Raw genomic sequence first — 25,399 nt, 5'->3', positions numbered from 1 at the left:
AGTGGTATTTGCATACCACTCCCCCGGACATACGGGTATAAAAGGAGCTGGTATGCAACCACTCATTCAGGCTTTATGCTGAGGAGCCGAGACAAGGTCCGGCCATTTCAGCGGGTAGTTCAGCGTTGTGGCAGGAGAGACACTACGTCTCGTTCCCTCCATCAGGGAACAGAGGTTACGCAAGTAACCAGGACGTTCCCTATCTGTCACTCACTCGACGTTGTGTCGATGTAGTGACACTAGGGGTCCCCATACAAAAATGCCACAACTGGCTGAACTGTGTTACATGAACTGGTGGTGTGTGATGGGCAGACCACTGTGTGCCTCGTAGCCAGTGCATCAGGCCGACACGTAACCTCCCCCAACACTGTTATGAGTGTCGAACGGCCCTTTGGTACAAGTCGACTACCCAAAAGATAGAGACGGGCTAGCCACATGCGGAGCACCTACCCCAGCACAGGGCTTTAGTTAGCATGTGTACTGAGCCGGCAACGAGTCTCTCCGAAGACTCGTCTGCCACAGGGCTCGGAGGAAATCAACCAGGGAACACAGTTTGTGAACACCACTGGGAGTTAACGGCGCACGTCTTCAGCTCAGGGGAGGTGAAAGGCGCTATGCACAAGCGATACACCCGGCCGGCTCTCCCGGACTTACCTGCTCGTGCGTGCCACTACATGGGACGCAACCGGTTCCACCCGGAGGTTGTAGAGCCTCGCAAAGGTGTTGGGTGTTGCCCAGCCCGCTGCTCTGCAAATGTCTGTTAGAGAGGCGCCCCTGGTCAAGGCCTAGGAGGCCGCTACACCCCTGGTAGAATGGGCTCGTAGCCCTAACGGGGGCGGCACGTCCTGGGTGTGATATGCCATAGTTATGGCATCAATGAGCCAGTGGGCGATCCTCTGCTTGGAGACAGCGCTTCCTTTCCGCTGTCCACCAAAGCAGACAAAGAGCTGCTCAGAGACTCTAAAGCTTTGCGTGCGATCCAAATAGATGCATAAAACGCGCACCGGACACAGCGACGTCAGGGCTGGGTCTGCCTCCTCCTGGGGCAGTGCTTGCAGGTTCAGCACCTGGTCCCTAAAAGGGGTCGTGGGAACCTTAGGCACATAGCCCGGTCGGGGTCTCAGATCACGTGAGAGTAGCCCGGACTGAAATCCATTCAAGTTTCGCTGACAGAGAACGCTTGCAGTTCTCCTACCCTCTTGATGGAAGTGAGCGCATTCAGGAGGGCAGTCTTCAAGGAGAGTGCCTTAAGCTCAGATGACTGTAAGGGCTCAAAGGGGTCTCTCTGTAGACCCTGAAGAACTACAGAGAGGTCCCATGTGGGAACGAGGCATGGTCTGAAGGGATTCAACCTCCAGGCACCTCTTAGGAACCTGATGATCAGGTCATGCTTCCCTAAGGACTTACCGTCCACTGTGTCGTGGTGTGCCGCTATAGCGGCTACATACACCTTCAAGGTGGAAGGGGACAGCCACCCTTCCAACCTCTCCTGCAGGAAGGAAAGCACCGATCTGACTGAGCATCTCTGGGGGTCTTTGCGTGGGGAAGAACACCACTTCGCGGACAGACGGCACTTAAAGGCATACAGGCGCCTCATAGAGGGGGCCCTAGCCTGAGTGATCGTGTCTACCACTGCGGGTGGTAGATCGCTTAGGTCTTCCACATCCCGTCCAGGGGCCAGACATGCAGATTCCAGAGGTCTGGTCACGGGTGCCAGATGGTGCCCCGTCCCTGAGAAAGAAGGTCCTTCCTTGACTACCCAAAAGATAGAGACGGGCTAGCCACATGCCCACCTACCCTAGCGTGACCTAGAAAGAAGGTCCTTCCTCAGGGGTTTTGCCGGGGGGGGGGGCTGTCGCGAGGAGCGTGAGGTCCAAGAACCACGTCTGGGTGGGCCAGTAGGGTGCTACCAGGACGACCTGCTCCTCGTCCTCCCTGACCTTTCACAGGGTCTGTGCAAGTTGGCTCACTGGGGGAAATGCATATTTGCGAAGTCCAGGGGGCCAGCTGTGTGCCAGCGCATCTATACCGAGAGGTGCCTCAGTCAGGGCGTACCAGAGCGGGCAGTGGGAGGATTCTTGGGAGGCGAACAGGTCTACCTGTGCCTGACCGAATCGACTCAAAATCAGCTGGACCCCCTGAGGGTGGAGTCTCCACTCTCCCTTGTGGGTAACCTGCCATGACAGCGCATCCGCTGCAGCATTGAGGTCGCCTGGGATATGAATGGCTCGCAGTGATTTGAGGTGCTGCTGACTCCAGAGGAGGAGACGGCGGGCGAGTTGTGACATACAACTGGAGCGCAGACCGCCTTGACAGTTGACATATGCTACCGTTGCCGTGTTGTCTGTCCGAACTAACATGTGCTTGCCCCGGATCAACGGCCGGAACCTCCGCAGGGCAAGCAGAATTGCCAGCAACTCGAGGCAGTTGATGTGCCAATGTAGCCGTGGGCCCGTCCATAAGCCAACGGCTGCATGCCCATTGCATACAGCGCCCCAGCCCGTTTTGGAAGCGTCTGTCGTAACCACGACGTGCCTGGAGACCTGCTCTAGGGGAACGCCTGCCAGTAGAAACATGAGGTCAGCCCAAGGGCTGAAGAGGTGGTGACAGATTGGCGTGATGGCCACGTGATGTGTCCCACGGCGCCATGCCCATCTCAGGACTCGAGTCTGAAACCAGTGCTGAAGCGGTCTCATATGCATCAACCCAAGCGGAGTGGCCACCGCTGAGGATGCCATATGCCCCAGGAGCCTCTGAACTGTACTGACACGCCCAACCCTCGAATGCAAACAGCAGGAAGGGTCTGTGTCGAGGTAGAATCGAGACGTGTAAGTACGCGTCCTTCAGGTCTACCGCCGCGAACCAATCTTGATGCCGGACGCCTGCCAGAATGCGTTTTTGTGTCAGCATCTTGAACGGGAGTTTGTGTAAAGCCCGGTTCAGTACTCGCAGGTCCAAGATTGGCCGCAACCCACCGCTTTTTTTCGGTACAATGAAGTAGGGGCTGTAAAACCCCTTCTTCATCTCGGCTGGAGGGACAGGCTCTATCGCATCCTTCCGTAGGTGGGTAGCAATCTCCGTGCGCAAGGTAGCAGCATTCTTGCCCTTCACCGAGGTGAAGTGGATGCCGCTGAACCTGGGTCGGACGCCTTGCGAACTGAATCGCGTAGCCGGGTCGGACAGTCCGGATCAGCCATTGCGACAGATTGGAGGGTACAGGGGAGAGCTCCACTCTAGCCTGATGCTCACAGCTGCCCAGGAAAGCATGTCCATCATTTCTGCATCAGCCTGTGACTGGGCAACCGCACCCGAGGGGGGGAGCCCAGCTGAGGCTTCTGTATCCGACTGGACGAGCCCGCTCTCCGATGCTGCGCTCGAGAACTCATCAGCTTTGCGGGCTCCGAACAAGAGGTGGAACTCGCCGTGATACGAAAGCAAGCCGCGACCCCAACGTTGCCATGGTCATGTTCTCGCAGTGAGAACATGATCCATCCACGAATGTTGTCTCCACGTGGGTCATGCCCAGACACGAAAGACAGCGATCATGACTGTCAGAAGTTGAGAGGTAATGACCGCAACCAGGAATAACACACAATCGGAAAGACATCTTTAAAAAGATGCGTCTTTAAAAAGACGTTCCGTGTGTGCCGCTCTTTTAGAGAAATATACTCTTTTAGAAAAATATACTCTCTTTTTTCTGCCGAAGCACCCAGGGGTGTTCTCAGCAGTGCACCACTGCAGAGGAGGGAGAAGCCGCTGAAATGCGCCGTCAGATCTAGCAGAGGTGAATGAACAGTCAGCTCAGTAAACATCGACCGTTCGGCGCCGAAGAGAAAATCTGAATGAGTGGTTGCATACCAGCTCCTTTTATACCCGTATGTCCGGGGGAGTGGTATGCAAATACCACTCGCCAATTTTCATTGGCCTTTTATCAAAGACCAGAGGTGTCTCGGGCTCCCAAGAGTGACCCCTAGTGTCACTACATCGACACAACGTCGAGTGAGTGACAGATAGGGAACTGTAAATGCAATTAGCGAAAGAATTTGTGTAAAATCTGTGACGAGCGCCAATGCGAATCTGAGGTAAAAGTGAATGCTGTGACACTTGTCACTGGGGGAAAGGGAAGATGACGAATTATAAAAAAATTTTTTTTTTTAAACGAAAACTATGAAGCATTACTGATGTCAACCCTTTATTTCAGATTCTTAGTTTTTAAACAAAACATCTTATTTACATTAAAAATTTGTTAGTAGATTCTCAAATATGTCAAACGTGTGTTTATATAACTTTTATAATGATCGTATTATTACCGAGATAAATGTAATTATTGATGGGCTGTGACCATGGCCATGGTTGTTTACATTGCAATGTAGACTTCAGTGTCCAGAGCATGTCAACATAATATTTGTTTCATGTGAATAAAACATTAAGTTTGAAAGGTGATCGTTTTTCTCAGTTATTTTTGCTGCTGTCGTATTATTTGCGCTGTAAACTTGTATCCTAATACCTCTGTGTTTATTTGAATGCCCGTTACATAAATTTATTTTATCATGTGCTTGAAAAGACTGAGCAGCTATTTTAGACATAAATGACAAGCACTTAGCCAGTCTCTCTCTCCGTAGCAGCAGCAGCACGACAGCAGGTTTGGTGAGTTTCTCAGTTTTTCCGCGAATACACAGTGTATGTATATGGACAGTAAACTTGTATTCTGTGTTTGTTTGAATGTTCGTAACATAAAATAAACATATTCTATGGTTTAAAAAGACCGTTCTAGCAGCTGTTTTAGATATCTAAATGACAAGTGCTTAGCCAGTCTCTTTCTATGTAGCTGCTAAACAGTACAACGGCTTTTATGGTGAGTTTCAGTTAGTTTTGCACGGTTATACACTGTGTGGATTGAGCAGTAAATGTGTAGTCTGCTGCGTTAATTTGAATGCCTGTAACATAAAATAAACATCCTGTGGTTAAAAAGATTGTTCAAGCAGCTGTGTAAGGCATGTAAATGGAATTGCTTAGCCAATCCCTCTCTGTAGCAGCGGCAGCTAAACAGCGGGAAAGCAGATTTAAATTTTAAAATTTGCCAGTTGATGACGTGAGACACGAACGTTCTAATCAAACCGGTTTGATGGTACTCCCCAGGGACCACTCTGGAATGATCAAACCAGTGTTATGGTACGTGTGAAAGGGTTAACCCCAAATCTCTACTGATCAATTTTTAAATTATTTTCCATTTTGAGGAGGAATCCGCATTGCTGCTTGCAGCTATATTTTTATACATTTTCTGTTCTCATCTCTTTGGGTGATGGCCTCTTCATCCAATAAAATCATCTTATGCCTCCCTAGTTTCGTCACCACCATCTCCCTTCTAGCCGGTCATCCTGACCCAAATTGCTTCAATGGTGGCAAAAGCACAACTATTTCATTTTAGATGCATAAAACACACTGTAATCACTTCTTATCATTACATATTTTATATTAACTAACAATCATTACTTTCTGCATTAATTTGATTAGTATATTAAATGATTTCCCTTATTACAGTTGTTGGTAACACAAAACATCCCTGTAAGATGGAGAAATGTGTGCACACCCACATACATTCGTTTCATCTCGTTTCTAGCACTAATTAACACACATATATCATCTGCCTCTTTCAGGCACCAGGCAGTGCCTGACTCTGCTCTAATTAAAACATTAGATCATCTTTTTAGTATCAACACACACACATCTCCCTCTGGGTCATTTACAGAAAGGGTCATACAGAGAGATACAGAGAGAGGCTGTAATTCTCCAAAGAGAAGTTAAGTTGTATTGTTCCATTGATTTGCACTTTGATTATTAAACTGAGTAAATGATAATTAAATCAATAAATGAATGATTAAATATCTAACATATTGAATAACATTCATAATGCAGTTATTCATAGTACATTGATTGCACATTGTCATTTTTAGGTCATTGCATATTGCATACATATTAATTCAATTATCAAAAATGGATTAACTGAATAATTAAATGAAAATATTCCATAGTTTCTGAATTTCATATCAATACTTTCAGTTTGCTCACTAAAATAACTGGGCAATGCCCTTTTCTTTGACTTTTCCCACATGAATCCTGGTGTTATAGTTTCTCTCCAGCATGAACTCTCCCATGTTTTTTTAGGGTGCGTGACTGTCTGAAACTCTTTCCACATTGATGGCATATGTAAGGCTTTTCTCCAGTGTGCATACTCATGTGCATGTCAACGTTTACTTTACGAGCAAATCTCTTTCCACACTGAAGGCATGTGTAAGGCTTCTCTCCAGTGTGAATTCTCATGTGCTCATCAACATTTCTTTTACGCAAAAAACTTTTCCCACACTGAAAGCATATGAAAGGCTTCACTCCAGTGTGACATCTTATGTGGTCCTTAAGGTTTCCTTTATTAATGAAACTTTTTCCACATTGATGACAAATGAATGGCTTCTGTCCAGTGTGAATCCTTACGTGCACTTCAAGGGATCTTTTAGACGTGAAACTTTTACCACATTGAAGGCATGAGAAAGGCTTCTCTCCAGTGTGAATTTTCATGTGCATGTTAAGATCTCCTTTCATTACGAAACTTTTTCCACACTGAGAGCATGTGAAAGGCTTCTCTCCAGTGTGAAATCTCATGTGTCGTTTGAGGCGTATATTGTCTATGTAACTTTTTCCACACTGAAGGCATGTGAAAGGCTTCTCTCCAGTGTGAATTTTCATGTGCATGTCAAGACCTTCTTTCCGTGTTAAACTCTTTCCACACTGAGGGCACATAAATGGTTTCTCTGCAGTGTGAATTTTCATGTGCTTGGTAAGACTTGCTTTCCGTATGAAACTGTTTCCACACTGAGTGCATGTGAAAGGTTTCTCTCCAGTGTGAGTTCTTATGTGTATCTGAAGACTTCGTTTCTCTGTGTAACTCTTTCCACATTGATGGCATGAAAAAGGTTTCTCTCCAGTGTGAAATCTTATGTGTCTTTTAAGGCCAGATTTGTTTGTGTAACTTCTTCCACACTTATGGCATGAGAAAGGGTTCTCTCCAGTGTGAATTTTCATGTGCATGTTAAGACCTTCTTTCCGTGTTAAACTCTTTCCACACTGAGGGCACATAAATGGTTTCTCTGCAGTGTGAAGAGTAATGTGAATCAAAAGGTTTCCTTTACAAGTAAAACTCTTTCCACACTGAGGACATGTGAAGGAATTTTCTGGTTGAGTTTTGTTTTGTGAGAAATTATTTTCAGTCTGTGAGCAACTAAAAGATTTTTCTCCAGTTATGAAATTCTGATGTTCCTCCTTCACTTCATTCAGTTCTTCACATTCTTCTTTCACTTCTATTGGCTCTTGGTCTTCCTCTTTCATTTCCATCAAGTCTAAAAAGAAAATATATATTAATATAAATGAAAATCAATAAATTTGACTCTCAACATAACAGAAGTCTAAAGGGATCAAGTATCTTTATTCCAATAAATTAGGGCTGCACAATTTTATTTTTAAAGGAAAAAAAAATCATATTTCACTTATTTTGTCATTGGAATTGCAACTGCTTTTGATATGTTAAATGTTTAACATCTCATATTGCTGCTGCTTAAACATCATGGCCAAAAGAACAAAAAGTCAAAATACTTGCTTGACTACTACAGTACCACATCAGGACATTTGATTGATTCAGAGCCCTTGTTTTTTCTTTTTCTTTTCAGATTTACGGCATAATCGTAAAAAGTTTACTTCCAAAACAGCAATTTTTATGCCATTCTAAACTATCTTAGTGCTGGAAATAAAATACAGCATAATAATTTGATTTATTAATTGTCATTAAAATTGCCTTTGTGTGATTTCTAGACCAAATGGTCGTACTGACCATCATGTTTAGTACTTAGAACAGTAAGATGTGCTCCCATTTATCAGTGAGTTAAATTATATATGTATTGTGTTTGATGAAGTGCAAAAATATAGTGTAGAAGCTGTTTTTGTGCATGAGTGAGACAAGTGTGATGAATAAAGAGCACTGTTGCAGAAATCTACCTCTTTATATTCCTTTCATGCATTGTGGTCATTACAGTGGAAATTTAAAAGACATGTTCTTACAAATGGATAGGTTGAATTAGTTTAGTTGAATGAAGTCCTCTGAAGAAAACATTACTTAATAACCTGACATGTTGAGTTGCGTGGCGCATTTGGACATGTGAATGGCGAGCTCTGCGCACTTTGCTAGTTTTATTTTTCTCTCCCCAATTTGGAATGCCCATTTCCCAATGCACTCTAAGTCCTTGTGGTGGCGTAGTGACTTGCCTCAATCCAGGTGGCGGAGGACGAATCTCAGTTGTCTCTGTGTCTGAGACGTCAACCCGCACATCTTATCACGTGGCTTGTTGAGTGCATTACCACGTAGACATAACACGTGTGGAGACTTCACGCCATCCACCACGGCATCCACGCACAACTCACCACGCGCCCCACATTATAGCGACCACGAGGAGGTTGTCCCATATGACACTACCCTCCCTAGCAACCGGGCCAATTTGGTTGCTTAGGAGACCTGGTTGAGTCACTCAGCACACCCTGGGATTTGAATTCATGACTCCAGGGGTGGTAGTCAGCGTCTTTACTCACTGAGCTAACCAGGCCCCCCACTTTGCTAGTTTTTAATACTTTTTGTGTCATAAACCAGTGAGATTCTCTACACCCGGTTCCATAACTGTTCTATGAAGACAATATGTCAAAGAATTCAAAATCCTTGGGCTCTGGAGACATTAAAAGACACTTATGTGCTCAAGCTGATACCTCAGACAGGGCCGCAGACCAGGGATTCAATTTGGATGGTGCGATGGGAGAGATTCAGCGTCAACTGTCAAGCATGTCGGCAATGCTGGCTAAGGTCGTTGTTGACTTGGAGGATCTTGCTGTAATATGTCGATCATTCATTGCCATGGAGACAAAATTCACTGAGTTGGTTACAAGAGTGTCGGACGTCGAGAAACAGATCAATTATCTGGAGTCATCAGAGAGGGAATTAGCTGCTTACCCGCTAGCGACCAAGACAGACTTGGAACGCATTTGGGAAAAGTTGGAAGACTTAGAGAATCGTAGCCGGCGAAACAACGTCCGAATTGTTGGAATTCCTGAGAACGAAGAAGGCTGAGATATGGTGAAATTCCTAGATGAGTTCTTCCTGAATCTGCTGGACATAATGGGCCATAAGCTGGAAATCGAGCTCACAGAGTTCTGGCTCTGAGATCCGCTGAGGGAGACAGGCCTCGATCAATTCTGGCCAATTCTGTTACGCAAGGTGTGGAGTAAAGGAAGGCTTTCTTGGAAGAACCACAGCATTTTCTTTTTCCTAGACTTTGCGAATTGGATGAGAGAAATGTAATCGATTCAAGGAATGCAAGAAACTCTTACAACAACGGAAGGTCGCTTTTGCACTGATGTTCCTGGCCAAATTGAAAATAGATACTAAGGATGTAAATATTTACATGCCCACAGCAAGTAATGTCCTTTATAAAGTCAATGGAATAAGTAAGTGTAAGGGGGGTTCGAGGGAAAGGAGGAGGCGAGAACCGGCTTGACAACTTAAATAATAATTTAATGAACAACTTAAACAAAAACACACAACCATAAACACACAGTACAGCTGCCTGTAATTCTCTCTCTCTCTCGAACTGTCTTTATCCCTCACGCGCCCCATCAGGCTGATTGGGGACCGGGCGTGCGTCATTCCAGCCCGGCCCCGCCCTCCTCGGCTCTACAGTAAGTTATATAGACCTGACTCGCTGAACATTCACTTGACTGTCCAAAGAAACTGGGAGCCTTTTTTGTTTCTTTTTGTGCTGGTTCCACCTAGCGGCTGGAGTTTGTTTTGTAGAAGAACACACCTTTGGAACAGTTATGTGGATGAATCTACATGTCTTTGTGTTTATCCTGCCTGTTGGCTGGAGTTTGTTTTATAGATTATTTTCTGTTGTGTAATTCTGTTTCACAAAATTTGTGCAGAAGCACCGGACTTGAGCTATCTGATGGCAAAGTTGTCGCGGGGGCTCTCATAGGCCTAAATGGACTGTTTGAGTTTAGAGGGATGGACGCCAGTTGGTGCTGTAATGCGCGGGTTTAATGCACACGTTTTTCTGTTTTTTGGTTCAGGGGGAAGTTCAGGGTTTGATTGTTGCACTAATGTTGGAATGTGGTCTTTATAATTTTATTTTTGACATACAAGCCTATTTTATGTCAAAATGTTAAATGTTAATATGAGTGGATTGTCTCTCTCCAAATGGAATGTGAATGGATTGAGGTACCCCATAAAAAGAAGGAAGGTTATTTCTTAAACGTAAGAAATATGATATTGTGTTTCTTCAAGAAATGCATCTTTCCCTGCAGGAAGCTGAAAAATTTGGGAAGATATGGGGTGGACATGTTTTCTTTAGTGCTGGCTCAAGTAAGAGCAGGGGAGTCATTACATTGATAAGTAAACATCTACAATTAAAATGTCAAATGTGTAAAAATCTTGGTCTTACAGATATTTGGAGACTTTTGAACCCATCTGGTAGGGACTATTATTTTTTTTCATCAGTCCACAAGATTTATTCTAGAATAGATTTTGATTTTTTATATCTAAGTCCCTCATTTCATCTATTGTGGATTGCTCAATTGGAAACATTTTAGCCTCAGATCATGCCCTGGTGAGTTTAGAGGTGTTGCCACATCTGGAGAAAAGGAAATCATATAGTTGGCGCTTTAATGTATCCCTTTTGCAAAATCCTGAATTCCAACAAATGTTAAAGGCTGAAATCAATGTTTATATGGAGACTAACTGGTCCTCAGTATCCTCTGTGGGCATGGCTTGGGAGGCACTTAAGGCGGTTCTTAGGGTTCGGATCATACAGTATGCCTCATTCATCAAAATATCCAAAGCACGAGAACTCGTGGAGTTGGAAGAGAATATTAAAAGTGCAGAGGCAGAACTGAAGCACCGAATGTCATCTGATGGCCTCAGAGAATTGACCCAATTGAAATACAGATATAATACTATTTTGTCACGGAAGGTGGAGTTTTGGCTAGTCAGGGCAAGACAGTCAAGCTTTTGGCTAAATATATAAAGCAGGGAGAGTCTTTTTCTACAAATCCCTCAGTGAAATCTGCTGGAGGTGAAATATTTACCTCGAACATTGATATTAATAATGCTTTTAAAGAATTCTATCTTGATCTCTATAGTTCCACATCTTCGTCTACTGATGAAGATATTAGAAACTTTGTGGAATCATTAGATCTCCCTAAACTGACGACTGAGCAAAAAAAAATTCTTGATTCTGAGATAACCTTGGAGGAGCTTGGCGAGGTAATTAAGGCCTTGCCTACAGGTAAGGCTCCGGGACCAGACGCTTTGCCGATGAATTATTAAGATCTTATGCTACAAAACTGGCTGCACTTTTGTTAGAAGTTTATATGGAATCATTAAAGAATGGAAAGCTTCCGCCAACCATGAAACAAGCCCGGATCAGTCTAATTCTTAAAAAGGACAAAGATCAAAGCAAGTGTAAGAGTTACCATCCAATTTCCCTGATCCAGCTAGATGTAAAAATATTGTCAAAAATTTTGGCCAACCGATTAAGTAAAGTTATGACAACTCATACATATAGATCAGGTGGGGTTTATTCGGGGCCGTAGCTCTTCTGATAACATTAGGCGTTTTATCAATATCATGTGGTCAGTGGCAAATGATCAGACTCCGGTCACTGCCATCTCACTTGACGCCGCGTTCGATATGGTAGAATGGGATTATCTTTTTAAGGTTTTGGAAATATACGGGTTTGGGAATACTTTTATTGAATGGATTAAGTTATTTTATAGACACCCGGTAGTGGGCGGTACAAACAAAAGGATTCATTTCAGATTATTTTACTTTGGATAGGGGCACCCGGCAGGGTTGCCTTCTTTCCCCCTTATTGTTCTGTCTTGGCCTGAAACCATTACCAGCCGCGATAAGAAAGGAAGATGATTTTCCAGGAGTGGTGGCAGGAGGTATGGCACATAAGCTTTTGCTTTACGCAGATTGTATTTTATTATTCGTCTCCGATGCCACTAGAACTATGCCTTGCCTCCAAAGAATTATTAATTCCTTTTCTAAGTTCTCAGGATACAGAATCAATTGGTCTAAATCCGAAGCTTTGGCTCTGACAGTGTACTGCCCAGTAACGGCTTTTCATCCAGGCGTCTTCCAGTGGCCCAAACAGGGCATTAAGTATTTGGGCATCTTATTCCTAGCAAATGTGTGTGATTTAGTTAGAGTTCATTTTTACCCCTTAATAAAAAGGTTTTCGAGCAGTGTGGGCAGGTGGGCTTCATTACATTTATCTATGATTGGGAAGGTTAATGTTATTAAAATGAATTGTATTCCAAAATTCAACTACCTGCTACAATCTCTCCTTGTATATGTCCCCCTCTCTTATTTCAGCAATTTGATAGTATAACGAAGTCCTTCATTTGGAATGGTAAACGTCCCAGATTACATTTCAATAAGTTACATAGGCCGATTGACAAAGGTGGGCTAGGCCTACCCAAGATTTTGTTTTATTATTATGCATTCGGTCTCAGACATTTGGCTCATTGGTCACTTCCACCTGAGAGAGCCCCTACCTGGTTTTGTATCAAACAGAATGTTCTTGCCCCTATTTTGCCATTGCAGAGCCTTTCTATTAAACTAACCAGAGAAGTTAGGTCACACCCCATTATCTCGCGTTTGCACATGGTATGGACAAAAGTGTCCAGAGTGTTTAATTCTGGCATTTATTTAAATGTTGCCTCAAGCATATGGTGGAACCCAAAATTACGTATTAATAAGTCCCCTTTCTGCTGGTCAAAGTGAATTGTGAGGGAGGTTAATACGCTCGGTGACCTATGTAAGAGTTGAGTGTTGAGATCTTTTGAAAATGTGGTTCAACATTTTAGAATTCCCAGATCTCAGTTCATTGGGTATTTACAGATGCGCCACCTGCTCTGTACTATTTTTGGGAGTAGCATACACCCCCCTAAAGCGACAGATACTCTGGAAGTGGTGATTACTGCTTTCGGAAAAGGTCATGAGACATCAGTGTATTACTCCCTGTTAATTCAAAATCTAGGGGATGGAGCTTCAACTTCTCTCAAGAGATTATGGGAGAAAGATTTAAACTTGGTATTGGAGGAGGAAGTGTGGGCTAGGATTCTAAAAAATGTTAACTCTGCATCTAGAGATGCAAGGGTGCATCTGATGCAATTTAAGATTTTGCATCGATTCTATTGGACCCCCTCTAGATTGTATAGGCTTAGTCTTAAAGACACACCCACCTGCTGGCGAGTCCAATCAGAAGACGGGGACACAACCCATGTTTTTTGGGGATGTGATAAGATCCAAGAATTTTGGTTGAGGGTTCAGAGCTTCATGTGTGACGTAGTGGACACTCAATTTTCATTTTGCCCCAGACTGTGTATTTTGCGTGATGGATATATGGAGAGCTGGGTCCTGACCAGCGTGATGATTGGCAGGCGGGTAATCCTCAGGGGATGGAGGTCGTCTGATGCGCCCTCATTTTGTGAGTGGTGCGTCGAGTTGGGCTAGGCAACCTGGATATAAACTCAGCAAAAAAAAGAAACGTCCTCTCACTTTCAACTGCTTTTATTTTCATCAAACTTAACGTGTAAATATTTGTATGAACATAAAAAGATTCAACAACTCAGACATAAACTGAACAAGTTTCACAGACATGGAAATCGAATAATGTGTCCCTAAACAAAGCGGGGGTCAAAATCAAAAATAACAGCCAGTATCTGGTGAGGCCACCAGCTGCATTAACTATTGCAGTGCATCTCCTCCTCATGGACTGCACCAGATTTGCCAGTTCTTGCTGTGAGATGTTACCCCACTCTTCCACCAAGGCACTTGCAAGTTCCCGGACATTTCTGGGGGGAATGGCCCTAACCCTCACCCTCCGATCCAACAGGTCCCAGACATGCTCAATGGGATTGAGATCCTGGCTCTTTGCTGGCTATGACAAAACACTGACATTCCTGTCTTGCAGGAAATCATGCACAGAATGAGTAGTATGGCTGGTGGCATTGTTATGCTGGAGGGTCATGTCAGGATGAGCCTGCAGGAAGGGTACCACATGAGGGAGGAGGTTGTCTTCCCTGTAACGAGTTGAGATTGCCTGCAATGACAACAAGCTCAGTCCGATGATGCTGTGACACACCGTCCAAAACCATGACGGACCCTCCACCTCCAAATCGATCCCGCTCCAGAGTACAGGCCTCGGTTTAATGCTCATTCTTTCAACGATAAACGTGAGTCTGACTATCACCCCTGGTGAGACAAAACCGCGACTCGTCAGTGAAGAGCACTTTTTGCCAGTCCTGTCTGACCCAGCGAAGGTGGGTTTGTGCCCATAAGCGATGTTGTTTCCGGTGATTTCTGGTAAGGACCTGCCTTACAACAGGCCTACAAGCCCTCAGTCCAGCCTCTCTCAGCCTATTGCGGACAGTCTGAGCACTGATGGAGGGATTGTTCATTCCTGGTGTAACTCGGGCAGTTGTTGTTGCTGTCCTGTACTTGTCCCGCAGGTGTGATATTTGGATGTACCGATCCTGTGCAGGTGTTGTTACACGTGGTCTGCCACTGCGAGAACGATCAGCTGTCCTTCCTGTCTCTCTGTAGTGCTGTCTTAGGTGTCTCACAGTATGGACATTGCAATTTATTGCCCTGGCCACATCTGCAGTCCTCATGCCTCCATGCAGCATGCCTAAGGCATGTTCACGGAGATGAGCAGGGACCCTGGGCATCTTTCTTTTGGTGTTTTTCAGAGTCAGTAGAAAGGTCTCTTTAGTGTCCTAAGTTTTTATAACTTTGACCTTAATTGCCTACCGTCTGTAAGCTGTTAGTGTCTTAATGACCGTTTCACAGGTGCATGTTCATTAATTGTTTATGGTTCATTGAACAAGCATGGAAAACATTGTTTAAACCCTTTACAATAAAGATCTGTAAAGTTACTGGGATTTTTACAAAATTATCTTTAAAATACAGTGTCCTGAAAAAGGGATGTTTCTTTTTTTTTTGCTGAGTTTATATACATCAAGAAATGGGGCAGCTATCTAGCCTTTCTGGAAGGTTCTTGGGGAGGGGCAGTGGAGAGAAACTTTTTTTTTCTAAATATTTTCTGCTGTTTTATTGTCTATTTGTGTGTCTTTGTCAGTTGGCTTTTGACCACTGGAGTGCTTGTTTGTGTCGGGTGGGGGTGGGGGGGTTAATGTTTGGGGGAAAAGTTATGATTTCATGTGGTTTGATTTAGCATTTTCTGTTATGTCTATTGGATTTGCTGCATGGAATCTATAAAAAATTTTTAATAACAAAATAACATGACATGTTGCTAGTGAGAAGTTGGTGTAAGTGCAACTACAAACAATTAAAAACCAAAATGGCAGACAAAAGGCCAGACATTCTGAGCACCTCTGGCATATCAGCTCTTATTAGGGGCCAAACACTGGAGGTGCTATGGCACGTATTGTATTTGTTAGTTTTCTTATTATTATTAGTGGCCAAGCACCAAAGATCCTATGGCACCTATTGTATTAGTATTTTAATGTACTTCGCCCATTATAGTTGCCACCATGTTGGATTGTGTTATTTAGCGTTTCTTCCGATTCACATCCTACAAACTTTGTCCAATTTGCCTGAAAATTTGCTGCACAGAACTGACCAAACTGAGTTTTGATTTGTGTAACTGTTCAGAAGTTACGCCAATGTGAAGTTAATGATGATGACATAAAACATCTTGGTTACTGTCGTAACTGTCGATGTAGTGACACTAGGGTCACTCTTGGGAGCCCCAAACACCTTTTATCTTTGAGAAAAGTCCAATGAGAATTGGCGAGTGGAATTTGCATGCTACACCCCCGGACATATGGGTATAAAAGGAGCTGGCTCACAATCACTCATTCAGGTTTTGTGCTGAGGATCCGAGACAGTGTCCCGGATATTCCAGCGGGTAGTACAGCGTTGTGGTAAGAGGGACACAACATCTCGTTCCCTCCATCAGGGAACGGAGGTTACAACAGTAACCAAGACGTTCCCCTTCTGTCACTCACTCAACGTTGTGTCGATGTAGTGACACTAGGGGTCCCTATGCCAAAATGCCAAAACAGCTGAACTGTGTTACGTGAAATGCCGATGCAGGTGCAAGCAAGCTTCTGCGTGTGTAATAGCAGGTGTATCAGCCTGCATGTAGCCTACCCCAACGCCCCAAAAGACGTCATGTAGTTCCCCACACCCCTGAGGGGGGGAAGCGACATAACTAGCATGGGAGCAGGCTGCGCTAGCCGCGGCCTTTTATCTCTATGTTTTCTCTCCATAGGGTATTAGATTCGGCTGGGGCCATATAACACTATTATTCACGCCGGGGAAGGTGTTCTTTTCCTTTCCTATTCTTTCAGGGGTAAAAGACCCTGCGGAGACCACATCCTGCCTGACAGGGAGGTAACGTGGCAATACGTCACGTGGGCTCACCAGCCGCACATGGAAGAGGCACGGTGCTAGGTCCTGCCTCGAAGGGGAGGAGCTCTACAAACACAGCGACTGGGGGCAGAGAGAGATCTGCCCAAGGGAGACGCGGGTCTGCCCACAGGGAGACCGTACCGCGGAAAATACATCACAGCGGGTTACCGGGGTAACCGGCACCTGTGGAGCACCTATCCCAGTACAGTGCATATTAGCACACATACTGGGTCCACAGGGCTAGGGAGGAAGGACATCCAGTGTTCACAGGTTCATGAACTCGCATGGGAGAAGAGCGCACGTCTTCGCCTCACGGAGGGGAAAGGTGCTATTCGCAAGCGATACACCCAGCCAGCTGTTCCGTATTCCCAAACTTTCCTGTTCATACCTGACAAAACACGGGACGAAACCGGCTCAACCCGGAGACTGTAAAATCTCACAAAGGTATTGGGTGTTGCCCAGCCCGCTGCTCTGCAGATGTCTGCTCGTATTCCCAAAGTGGCGGGCCCAGCCTGGGCCTGGAATGCCAGAGCGATGGCATTCACGATCCAGTGGGCAAGCCTCTGATTAGAGACAGCTTTCCCTTTCTGATGTCCACCGAAACAGACAAAGAGCTGCTCAGAGCATCTAAAGCTCTGCGTGCGATCCAAGTAGATGCGCATAGCACACACCGGACACAGCAATGACAGGGCTGGGTCTGCCTCCTCCCAAGGCAGTGCATGCTAGCTCACCACCTGATCCCTGAAGGGGGTCATTGGAACCTTGGGCACATAGCCCGGTCGGGGTCTCAGGATCAAATGAGAGTCTACTGGACTGAACTCCAGGCAAGTATGGCTGACAGAGAACATCTGCAGGTCCCCAACAATCTTGATGGAGGTGAACGCAGTCAGGAGGACCATCTTCAAGGAGAGGGCTTTCAGCTCGACTGACTCTAGAGGCTCAGGAGGACCACGGAGAGATCCCATGTGAGAAAAGTGGCCTAGGAGGATTCAGCCTCTGGGCGCCTCTGAGGAACCTAATGATCAGGTCGTGCTTCCCTAGGGACTTACCCTCCACTGCATCGTGGTGTGCCACTATGGCGGCCACATACACCTTCAAGGTGGAGGGTAACAGCCGCCCCTCCAGCCTCTCCTGCAGGAAGGAAAGCACTGACCCGACTGCGCATCTTTGGGGGTCTTCGCCTTGGGAAGAACACCAACTCACGAACAAACGCCACTTCAGGGCATAAAGCTACCTTGTAGAGGGAGCCCTGGCCTGAGTGATCGTGTCTACCACTGCCGGTGGCAGGCCACTTAGGTCTTCCAGTCCTGTCCAAGGGCCAGACGTGGAGGTTCCAGAAGCCTGGGCGTGGGTGCCAGATGGTGCCCCGTCCCTGAAAGAGGAAGTCGTCCCTCAAGAGAATTTGCCAGGAGCGTGAGGCCCAAGAACCAAGTCTGAGTGGGCCAGTACGGGGCCACGAGGGTGACTTGTTCCTCGTCCTCCCTGACCTTGCACAGGGTCTGTGCAAGTAGGCTTACTGGGGGGAACGCGTATTTGCACAGCCCACGGGGCCAGCTGTGTGCCAGCGCGTCTGTACCGAGGGGAGCTCCCGTCAGGGAATACCAGAGCAGGCAGTGGGAGGATTCCCTGGAAGCAAACAGGTCCACCTGTGCTTTGCTGAATCGACTCCAAATCAGCTGGACCACCTGGGGGTGGAGTCTCCACTCTCCGCTGAGTGTCGCCTGCTGTGACAGCATGTCTGCTGTGGCGTTGAGGCTGTCTGGGATGTGAGTGGCCCGCAGCGACCTCAGTCGTTGCTGACTCCAGAGGTGGAGATGGCGGGCGAGTTGCGACGTGCGACGAGAACGTAAGCTGCCTTGGCGATTTATATATGCTACCATCGCTATGTTGTCCATCCAGACCAACACGTGCTTGCCCCGGATCAATGGCAATAGCCTTCGCAGGGCAAGTAGTACAGCCAGCAACTCGAGGCAGGTGATCTGTCAACACAGCCGCGGTCCTGTCCAGGAGCCAGCGGCTGCGTGCCCGTTGCACACGGTGCCCCAACCTAACTTGGAGGCATCGGTCATGACCATGACGTGCCTGGACACTTGGTGTAGGAGGACTCCTGCCCGCAGAAACGCAAGGTCTGTCCAAGGGCTGAACAAGTAGCGGCAGACCGGCGTGATAGCCACGCGATGTGTGCCGCGGCATCATGCCAATTCGGGACTCGAGTCTGAAGCCAGTGCTGAAGTGGTCTCATATGCATCAACCTGAGCGGTTTGACCGCTGCCGAGGATGCCATATGCCCCAGGAGCCTCTGAAAGTTTTTCAGTGGAACCGCTGTCCTCCGCCTGAATGACTTCAGGCAGTTCAGCAATGACTGCACACGCTTGCTTGTGAGGCGAGAATAGAGATGCTCTGAAAGGCTGAGGTGCGTGAGCACCAGGTACCTGTGTGCACACAGCAACTATCGAGAGTGTGCTAGAATCAGCCAGTCGTCGAGGTAGTTGAGTATGCGGATGCCCACTTCCCTTAACGGGGCAAGAGCTGCCTCTGTGACCTTTGTGAAGATGCGAGGGGACAGGGACAGGCTGAAGGGAAGGACCTTGTACTGATATGCCCAGCTGTCAAAAGCAAACCGTAGGAAGGGTCTGTGTCAAGGTAAAACTGAGACATGAAAGTACGCATCCTTCAGGTCTTCCGCCGTGAACCAATCTTGATGCCAGATGCATGCCAAAATGTACTTCTATGTCAGCATCTTGAACAGGAGTCTGTGTAAGGCCCGGTTCAGAACTCGCAGGTCCAAGATTGGCCGCAACCCACTGCCTTTCTTTGGCATGATGAAGTAAGGGCTGTAGAACCCTTTCCTCATCTCGGCCGGAGGGACAGGCTCTATCGCGCCCTTGCACAGAAGGGTCGCGATCTCCGCACACAGGGTGGCGGTGTTCTCGCCCTGCACCGAGGTGAAGAGGATGCCGCTGAACCAACTGAATCGCGTAGCCGAGTCGGATGGTCCTGGCCACCGCGACGGGTTGGAAAGCATTAGCCATGTGTCCAAGCTCCAGGCAAGGGGAACTAAGGGGACAATCGCGTCTGACGTACCTCGGGAAGAAGCAAGGCTCCTCTACGCGGCAGGAGGGAGCAGGAAATGCCACGTCAAGGAGCCTTGCTTCGTCCTGAGGTGGCTGCGCTGAGGGAAACCTCAAAGCACTTACCTTGCTCCATGTTCCCGGCATAGGGTGGGTCAGTGACTGAGGAGAAGGGCATTTTGGGCCATCTTCGAGACTCGTCACAATAATAATTATATTTATTTATCACACATTATACATTTTGCACATATACAGTGAAATTCTTTTTTTCACATATCCCAGCTAAGCTGGGGTCAGAGTGCAGGGTCAGCCATGATACGGCGCCCCTGGAGCAGATAGGGTCAAGGGTCTTGCTCAAGGGCCCAACAGTGGCATCTTGGCAGTGCTGGGGCTTGAACCCCCGACCTTCTGATCAGTGACCCAGAGCCTTAACCGCTGAGCCACCACTGCCCCCAACTGGCTGGCCAGAGGTGTGGGTGTGATGCGGCCGGGCGTGCGAAGGCAGGGGGGCCGCATTCACAGGGCCCTGGCTGCGAGTGTTCGTGTCCGGTCGATGTGATGACGGCGGTCGTAAACACGTCGGATCTTGAGCCACGTCAGGGAAAGATATGCTGTATTGCTTCTGTCTGCTTCTTCACTGCCGAGAACTGCTGGGCAAAGTCCTCGACAGTGTTGCCGAATAGGCCGATCTGGGAGATGGGCGAGTTGAGAAAGCGAACCTTGTCGGCGTCCCTCATCTCGACCAGATTCAGCCATAGGTGGCACTCCTGGACCACCATGGTGGGCATCGCCTGCCTGAGTGCTCACGCCGTGACCTTCGTTGCCCAGAGGGCGAGGTCGGTCGCCGAGCGCAGCTCCTGCATCACATCAGGATCAGGAATACCCACGTGCAGTTCTTTCAGTGCCTTGGCCTGGTGGACTTGCAGGGGGAATTGCGGGGGGCGGCTGGAGTGGCTTTCCCTCGGAGGAAGGAAAGCAGTGACCGCAAAGTTGCCATGGTCATGTTCCCGCAATGAGAACATGAACCATCCACAAACGCTGCCTCAGTGTGATCGTGGCCCAGACACGTGAGGCAGCGCCCGTGGCCGTCAGAGGTGGAGAGATAACGACCACATCCTGGAATCACACAAAGACGGAAAGGCATCTTTAAAATGACGCGTCATTAAAAAAATGTCCACGTCAATGTGTTGCTCTAATACAGAAAATATACTCTTTTTAGTGCTGTCGAAGCGCCCAGGGGCGTACTCTGCACTAATCGTGCAGGAGAGAAAGCCGCTGGAATGCGCCGTATATCCAACAGCATACGCTTCTTCGTAGAAGCAAAAATCTGAATGAGTGGTTGCAAGCCAGCTCCTTTTATACCCGTATGTCCGGGGGAGTGGCATGCAAATTCCATTCGCCAATTCTCATTGGCCTTTTCTCAAAAATCAGAGGTGTTTTGAGCTCCCAAGAGCGACCCTATTGTCACTACATCGACACAACGTCGAGTGAGTGACAGAAGGGGAACTGGAAGTAAGGCTGTATTTCAGCAAGTCTATGGAAACGAATCATGGTATGCTTTATGATCTGAGGGTACAAGCCATGTTTGATAGCGGTGCCACTTATGGGTCAAGAAATAAAAAAATAAAACATCATGTCCTGAGGGTACCTGAACAGTTTGAAGACAGCAACACCTATTGTTCAAAAGATAACAAAACAATTTTGTGTGCTGACTCTAAACTTTGAATATCTCTTTGCCATTGTTAAGATGTGTCAGCTGAGTGGTGATGTGTGTACATTTCTTGAGTACAACCTCAAACATTGGGTGTAGCCACTCTGTGTGCCTTTTGAGTCCTGCTGGGTCAAATAGCCCTGTAGGCTATTTAGGTGCTTGGCCCTGTAACAGCTATATTTGTAATTGTTTGAATAAAATAAAGTACTTATATAAAAAAGGACCCAACCAGGTAAAAAAAAGAAACATGGAAAAAAGTAATATTCAAGGAACAGTATAATATAGCTCACTGATTCTTGAGATAAGGGACAAAACATGTCTTACATACAAAAGTCATCTTTATGTTAAAAATCAAGAAATTGATAATAAAAATACTGGAAAAGTTCAATCTAATGGAAATGTGTATACTTAGGGCATTTATTACTAATATTTAGGGGTGTAATGGTACATGTATTCGTCCTGAACCGTCACGGTACTGACGTCATGGTTCGGTGCATGCAGTCAGATGAAGAATACGTCCGAGTCAGTCACAGGCGATCCACACTCCAATCCAGAAGGAGGTGCACGCGCTAATGAAACGCTGTTTGCTAACCGCCACAACAGGAAAAAGAGCAGAAGAAGAAGAGACCATCTACGCACCAACCCAAAACAAGAATGACTTCTCCTAATGCACAAGTTTTTCATTCTATTTATTTTGTACTTTTATAACACAAGAGATGCTTTTCAGTTTTGTAGCTGATTATGACCAAATACCTTTTGTTTTTTATCAACCCTACAAAAAAATATGGCCTATGCAAGAGTGCATTCTGTTTACTGCTTAGTGCTTAATACACTAAAGGAGGCTGTACTGTACCAACTACCTCAGGGGGTACTATATGCCGCTAGGTTGAACAAACTGTAATTTGCACTACTGTCTGTTCAAAATAAATGAAAAGAAACCTAGCATTTGGGATTTGTTGTTTTTCTTGTTGTACCGAACTCGTATCAAACTGTGACCCCAAAACCGAGGTACGTACCGAACCTTGACTTCTGTGTACCGTTACACCCCTACTAATATTTATAAATAATTTCATTACATTTGTAAAAAAAAATGCATGCTCTATACTCATGCACATGTAACTTAAACTGTCCTCAGCAAGAGGTCACAATGTTAAACTGCCAAAAATTAAATACATTCTTAAATATAAATATCAAATGAAAGGTAGGGATTTTTAAGTTATCAAATAATACATAAAGTAAATGTTAAATTCTATTTTCCATTAAAAAAAAAAAAATGCAAAGTTGTGTACTCACTTTGCATCAACTCCATCAGGTTTGTATATAATCCTGAATAAATCAGACAATGTCATGGTCAGATATAACTCTGAGGATCCCTTTCCTACTTCCTGCTCATGTTGGATGCAACAGTAGGACACATGATCTGGTAATTTTCATATTTAAAAAAAAAACAATGTTTAAGTCTCTGCGGTCACAGCTTCAACATGTCAACTCCGTCATTCCCATTATGATGATTTCTGTTAGAATTGTGGGATAAATTTTGGCATTTAAGTTCAGGTTATTGAGGCAGCTTCAACTGAGGAAAAAACTAAATGTCTCCAGTGTACAACACATCATTAAGATGGAAAAATATTCAAATTTGTCAACTTGAATTTTCATAATAGTGTGAAACCAGAAGAAAAAAAATTATAGAATGTATTTTATTACTTAATTACTTTACTGAACACCATTATTAGATAATTCAATACTTTACACTCTTGTTGGATGGATCGAATTGAAATAGTATGCTTTTTGTGTATCTGACAGAGTTGACACAATTGACAGTAAAATGTAAGTAATGAAGTGAATAAATGTCAATTTTCAGAAAAGGGTATTTTTATAAAAACCTGTTCCCTTACATGGTTCGTTAGCTGAGACCTTTGTCTACAAATATATCCATTTCAAATTAATTTACTATTAAAAAAATAAAAACTCAGATTTTAAACATGTTTCGTCCCTTATCTCAAGAAACACTGAGCTATATTTTTTCAAATACTGATTTTAAGTAGCAAAGTTTGATTAACCACATGTCCACACATTCTGGACATCATGCATCAGTCGACATCATGATGCACTGGACATCATGCATCAGTCGTAACTTTGATAACTGTTTTAACAGTCTTAATTCAGTCCATAACACTGCCTTGATGGATATCACACCAGTGTCCAAAAGGTCAAAGTCTGCAGGTTTCAAGGTGTTTTGGATGGTTTTCCCTCAACATGTACTGTAAATGCCACTTTACAACTGTCATGCAATTTTTTCACAATAATGTGAAAATGACAATGAATAAAGATTAAATATTACATGTTCTTAGGAATGCCAACTCCACTACATTATGTGGCTATTATTATTTCTGGATTGTGCATTTAAATTCACAAAGTTTTACAGAATGTGTGGTCTCCCCAAAAAAATAAAAAATAAAAACAAAATCGTCATGTCCTTAATGCAAGTTAATTTCCCAATTTTTTCTATTGTCTTACAATGCCAATTTTTAGACTGTCAGCAACTGTGGCAACGGTTCAAATCTATTTTTATATCCAACCATTTATAAGCTTTAATTTATCTGGATTAATTCAAATAAACCTGACTTGAATAAAGTCAGGATGGTGAAAATCAGTAGCCTCTGTCTCACACATTCTCAACTCTAAAGTGTGTGCATGTCACAGAAGCAGCAAAGGAAGGTTGAATGACACTTTTTTTGGATGAAAAGTGCTCATCAAGAATACACACTACTGGGCATTCTCGATAAGACCCCTGTTCTTTTTAAAACATCATTTCATTGTTTTCCTCATTTGTCCATTGTTTACAGATTTCTTCTCTGAGAATAATCGTGCAAAAGCATTCTTCACAAAATGCACCTATGCAATGTATCTGTTTCTGAAAAACAGTATATGAACTGTACAACATAAGATATATAAATGATATGTGAGACCCTGGGTCTACGGACGGTTAGGTGAAAGTATCAGTGTATCAGCTGGACAATGTTAAAGGGATAGTTAACCCAAAAATGAAAATTCTTTCTTTCCTCACCCACATTGCATCCCAGATGTGTATGACTTTTTTCTTCTGCAGAACACAAAGATTTTTAAAAGAATATTTCAGCTCTGTAGGTCCATACAATGCAAGTGAATGGTGGTGAGAACTTTGAATCTCCAAAATTCACATAAAGGCAGCATAAAAGTAATCCATACTCCATTGGTTTTAATCCATGACTTCTGAAGTGATATGATACTGTAGGTGTGGGTGAGAAACAGATCATTATTTAAGTTTTTTTACTATGAATCTCCACTTTCATTTCCACATTCTTCTTTTGTTTTGTTTTTCACAATTTTGCTGTTTAAAGGTGGAGACTTATAGTAAAAAATTACTTAAATATTGATCTCTTATTATATCGCTTCAGAAGATATTTTTGTCTTCTGAATTTCCATTTTTGGGTGAGCGATCCCTTTAACTAAGAATCATTGTTTATATTTACATTCATATTTACATTTTTAACCCTGTAAAGCCTGACATATGAAAGAATTGTCAGAAAGTTCTAATTTTTTGACATGAAACTGTTTTTAGTATCATTGGGCAAACTATAAAACGAAATCGTAAAAAAAAAAAAAAATTTGCACTTATGTATCATATTTGAAACATTACGCTTTAATGGTCATTATCCTCCTGAGGCCCAGCTATTAATTTTTGTGTAGGACATTGTTATTTAAGTTTTTCTTAGCCCATACATGCTACAGTGGTAAACCTTGGGGTATTATCTGAGGCCTCCCTAGGCTTTTCAGAGACACCAAATGTTTGAGAGTTTGACCATGACAACTTCCTCTCCTTGGTCTATAAATATGGATTGAAATGTAGCACAGTTCAATTCAGCACATCAAATACAATATGAACGAGGGGTCCCCCTGTCACAGGGCAAATTGTAGCCAGGGCAAACTGACAAACATATGTCTCAGTTTTAAAGTGTTGTGCTATTATTGATTTATGTAGACAGATGAGTGGGTGATTATTATACTAGGGTTCTGTATTTCAAACTACAGTCAAATTAATGT

At 44.8% G+C, this 25,399-nt stretch overlaps 1 protein-coding gene across 3 annotated transcripts in view; it reads right to left on the bottom strand.

Moving 5' to 3' along the window:
• Nucleotides 1-6,119: 6,119 nt before the first annotated feature.
• Nucleotides 6,120-25,399, bottom strand: part of LOC127450354 (gastrula zinc finger protein XlCGF26.1-like) — a 175,374-nt gene continuing 156,094 nt past the window's right edge. For 2 of the 3 annotated variants that reach the window (XM_051714413.1, XM_051714414.1), the window contains exon 2: nt 6,120-7,391. In XM_051714413.1, coding sequence (XP_051570373.1) covers nt 6,124-7,391 — 1,268 coding nt within the window. In that variant the 3' untranslated portion in view covers nt 6,120-6,123. Of the gene's footprint in view, nt 7,392-13,338; nt 14,084-25,399 lie in introns of those variants that run through there. The other variant, XM_051714415.1, reaches the window with a different exon arrangement.

This window comes from Myxocyprinus asiaticus, chromosome 13 (assembly GCF_019703515.2).
Source record: "Myxocyprinus asiaticus isolate MX2 ecotype Aquarium Trade chromosome 13, UBuf_Myxa_2, whole genome shotgun sequence".
NCBI classification, from domain to species: domain Eukaryota; kingdom Metazoa; phylum Chordata; class Actinopteri; order Cypriniformes; family Catostomidae; genus Myxocyprinus; species Myxocyprinus asiaticus.
The sequence above is the reverse complement of the archived record's forward strand: the minus strand, read 5'-3'. Positions and strand labels throughout refer to the sequence as shown.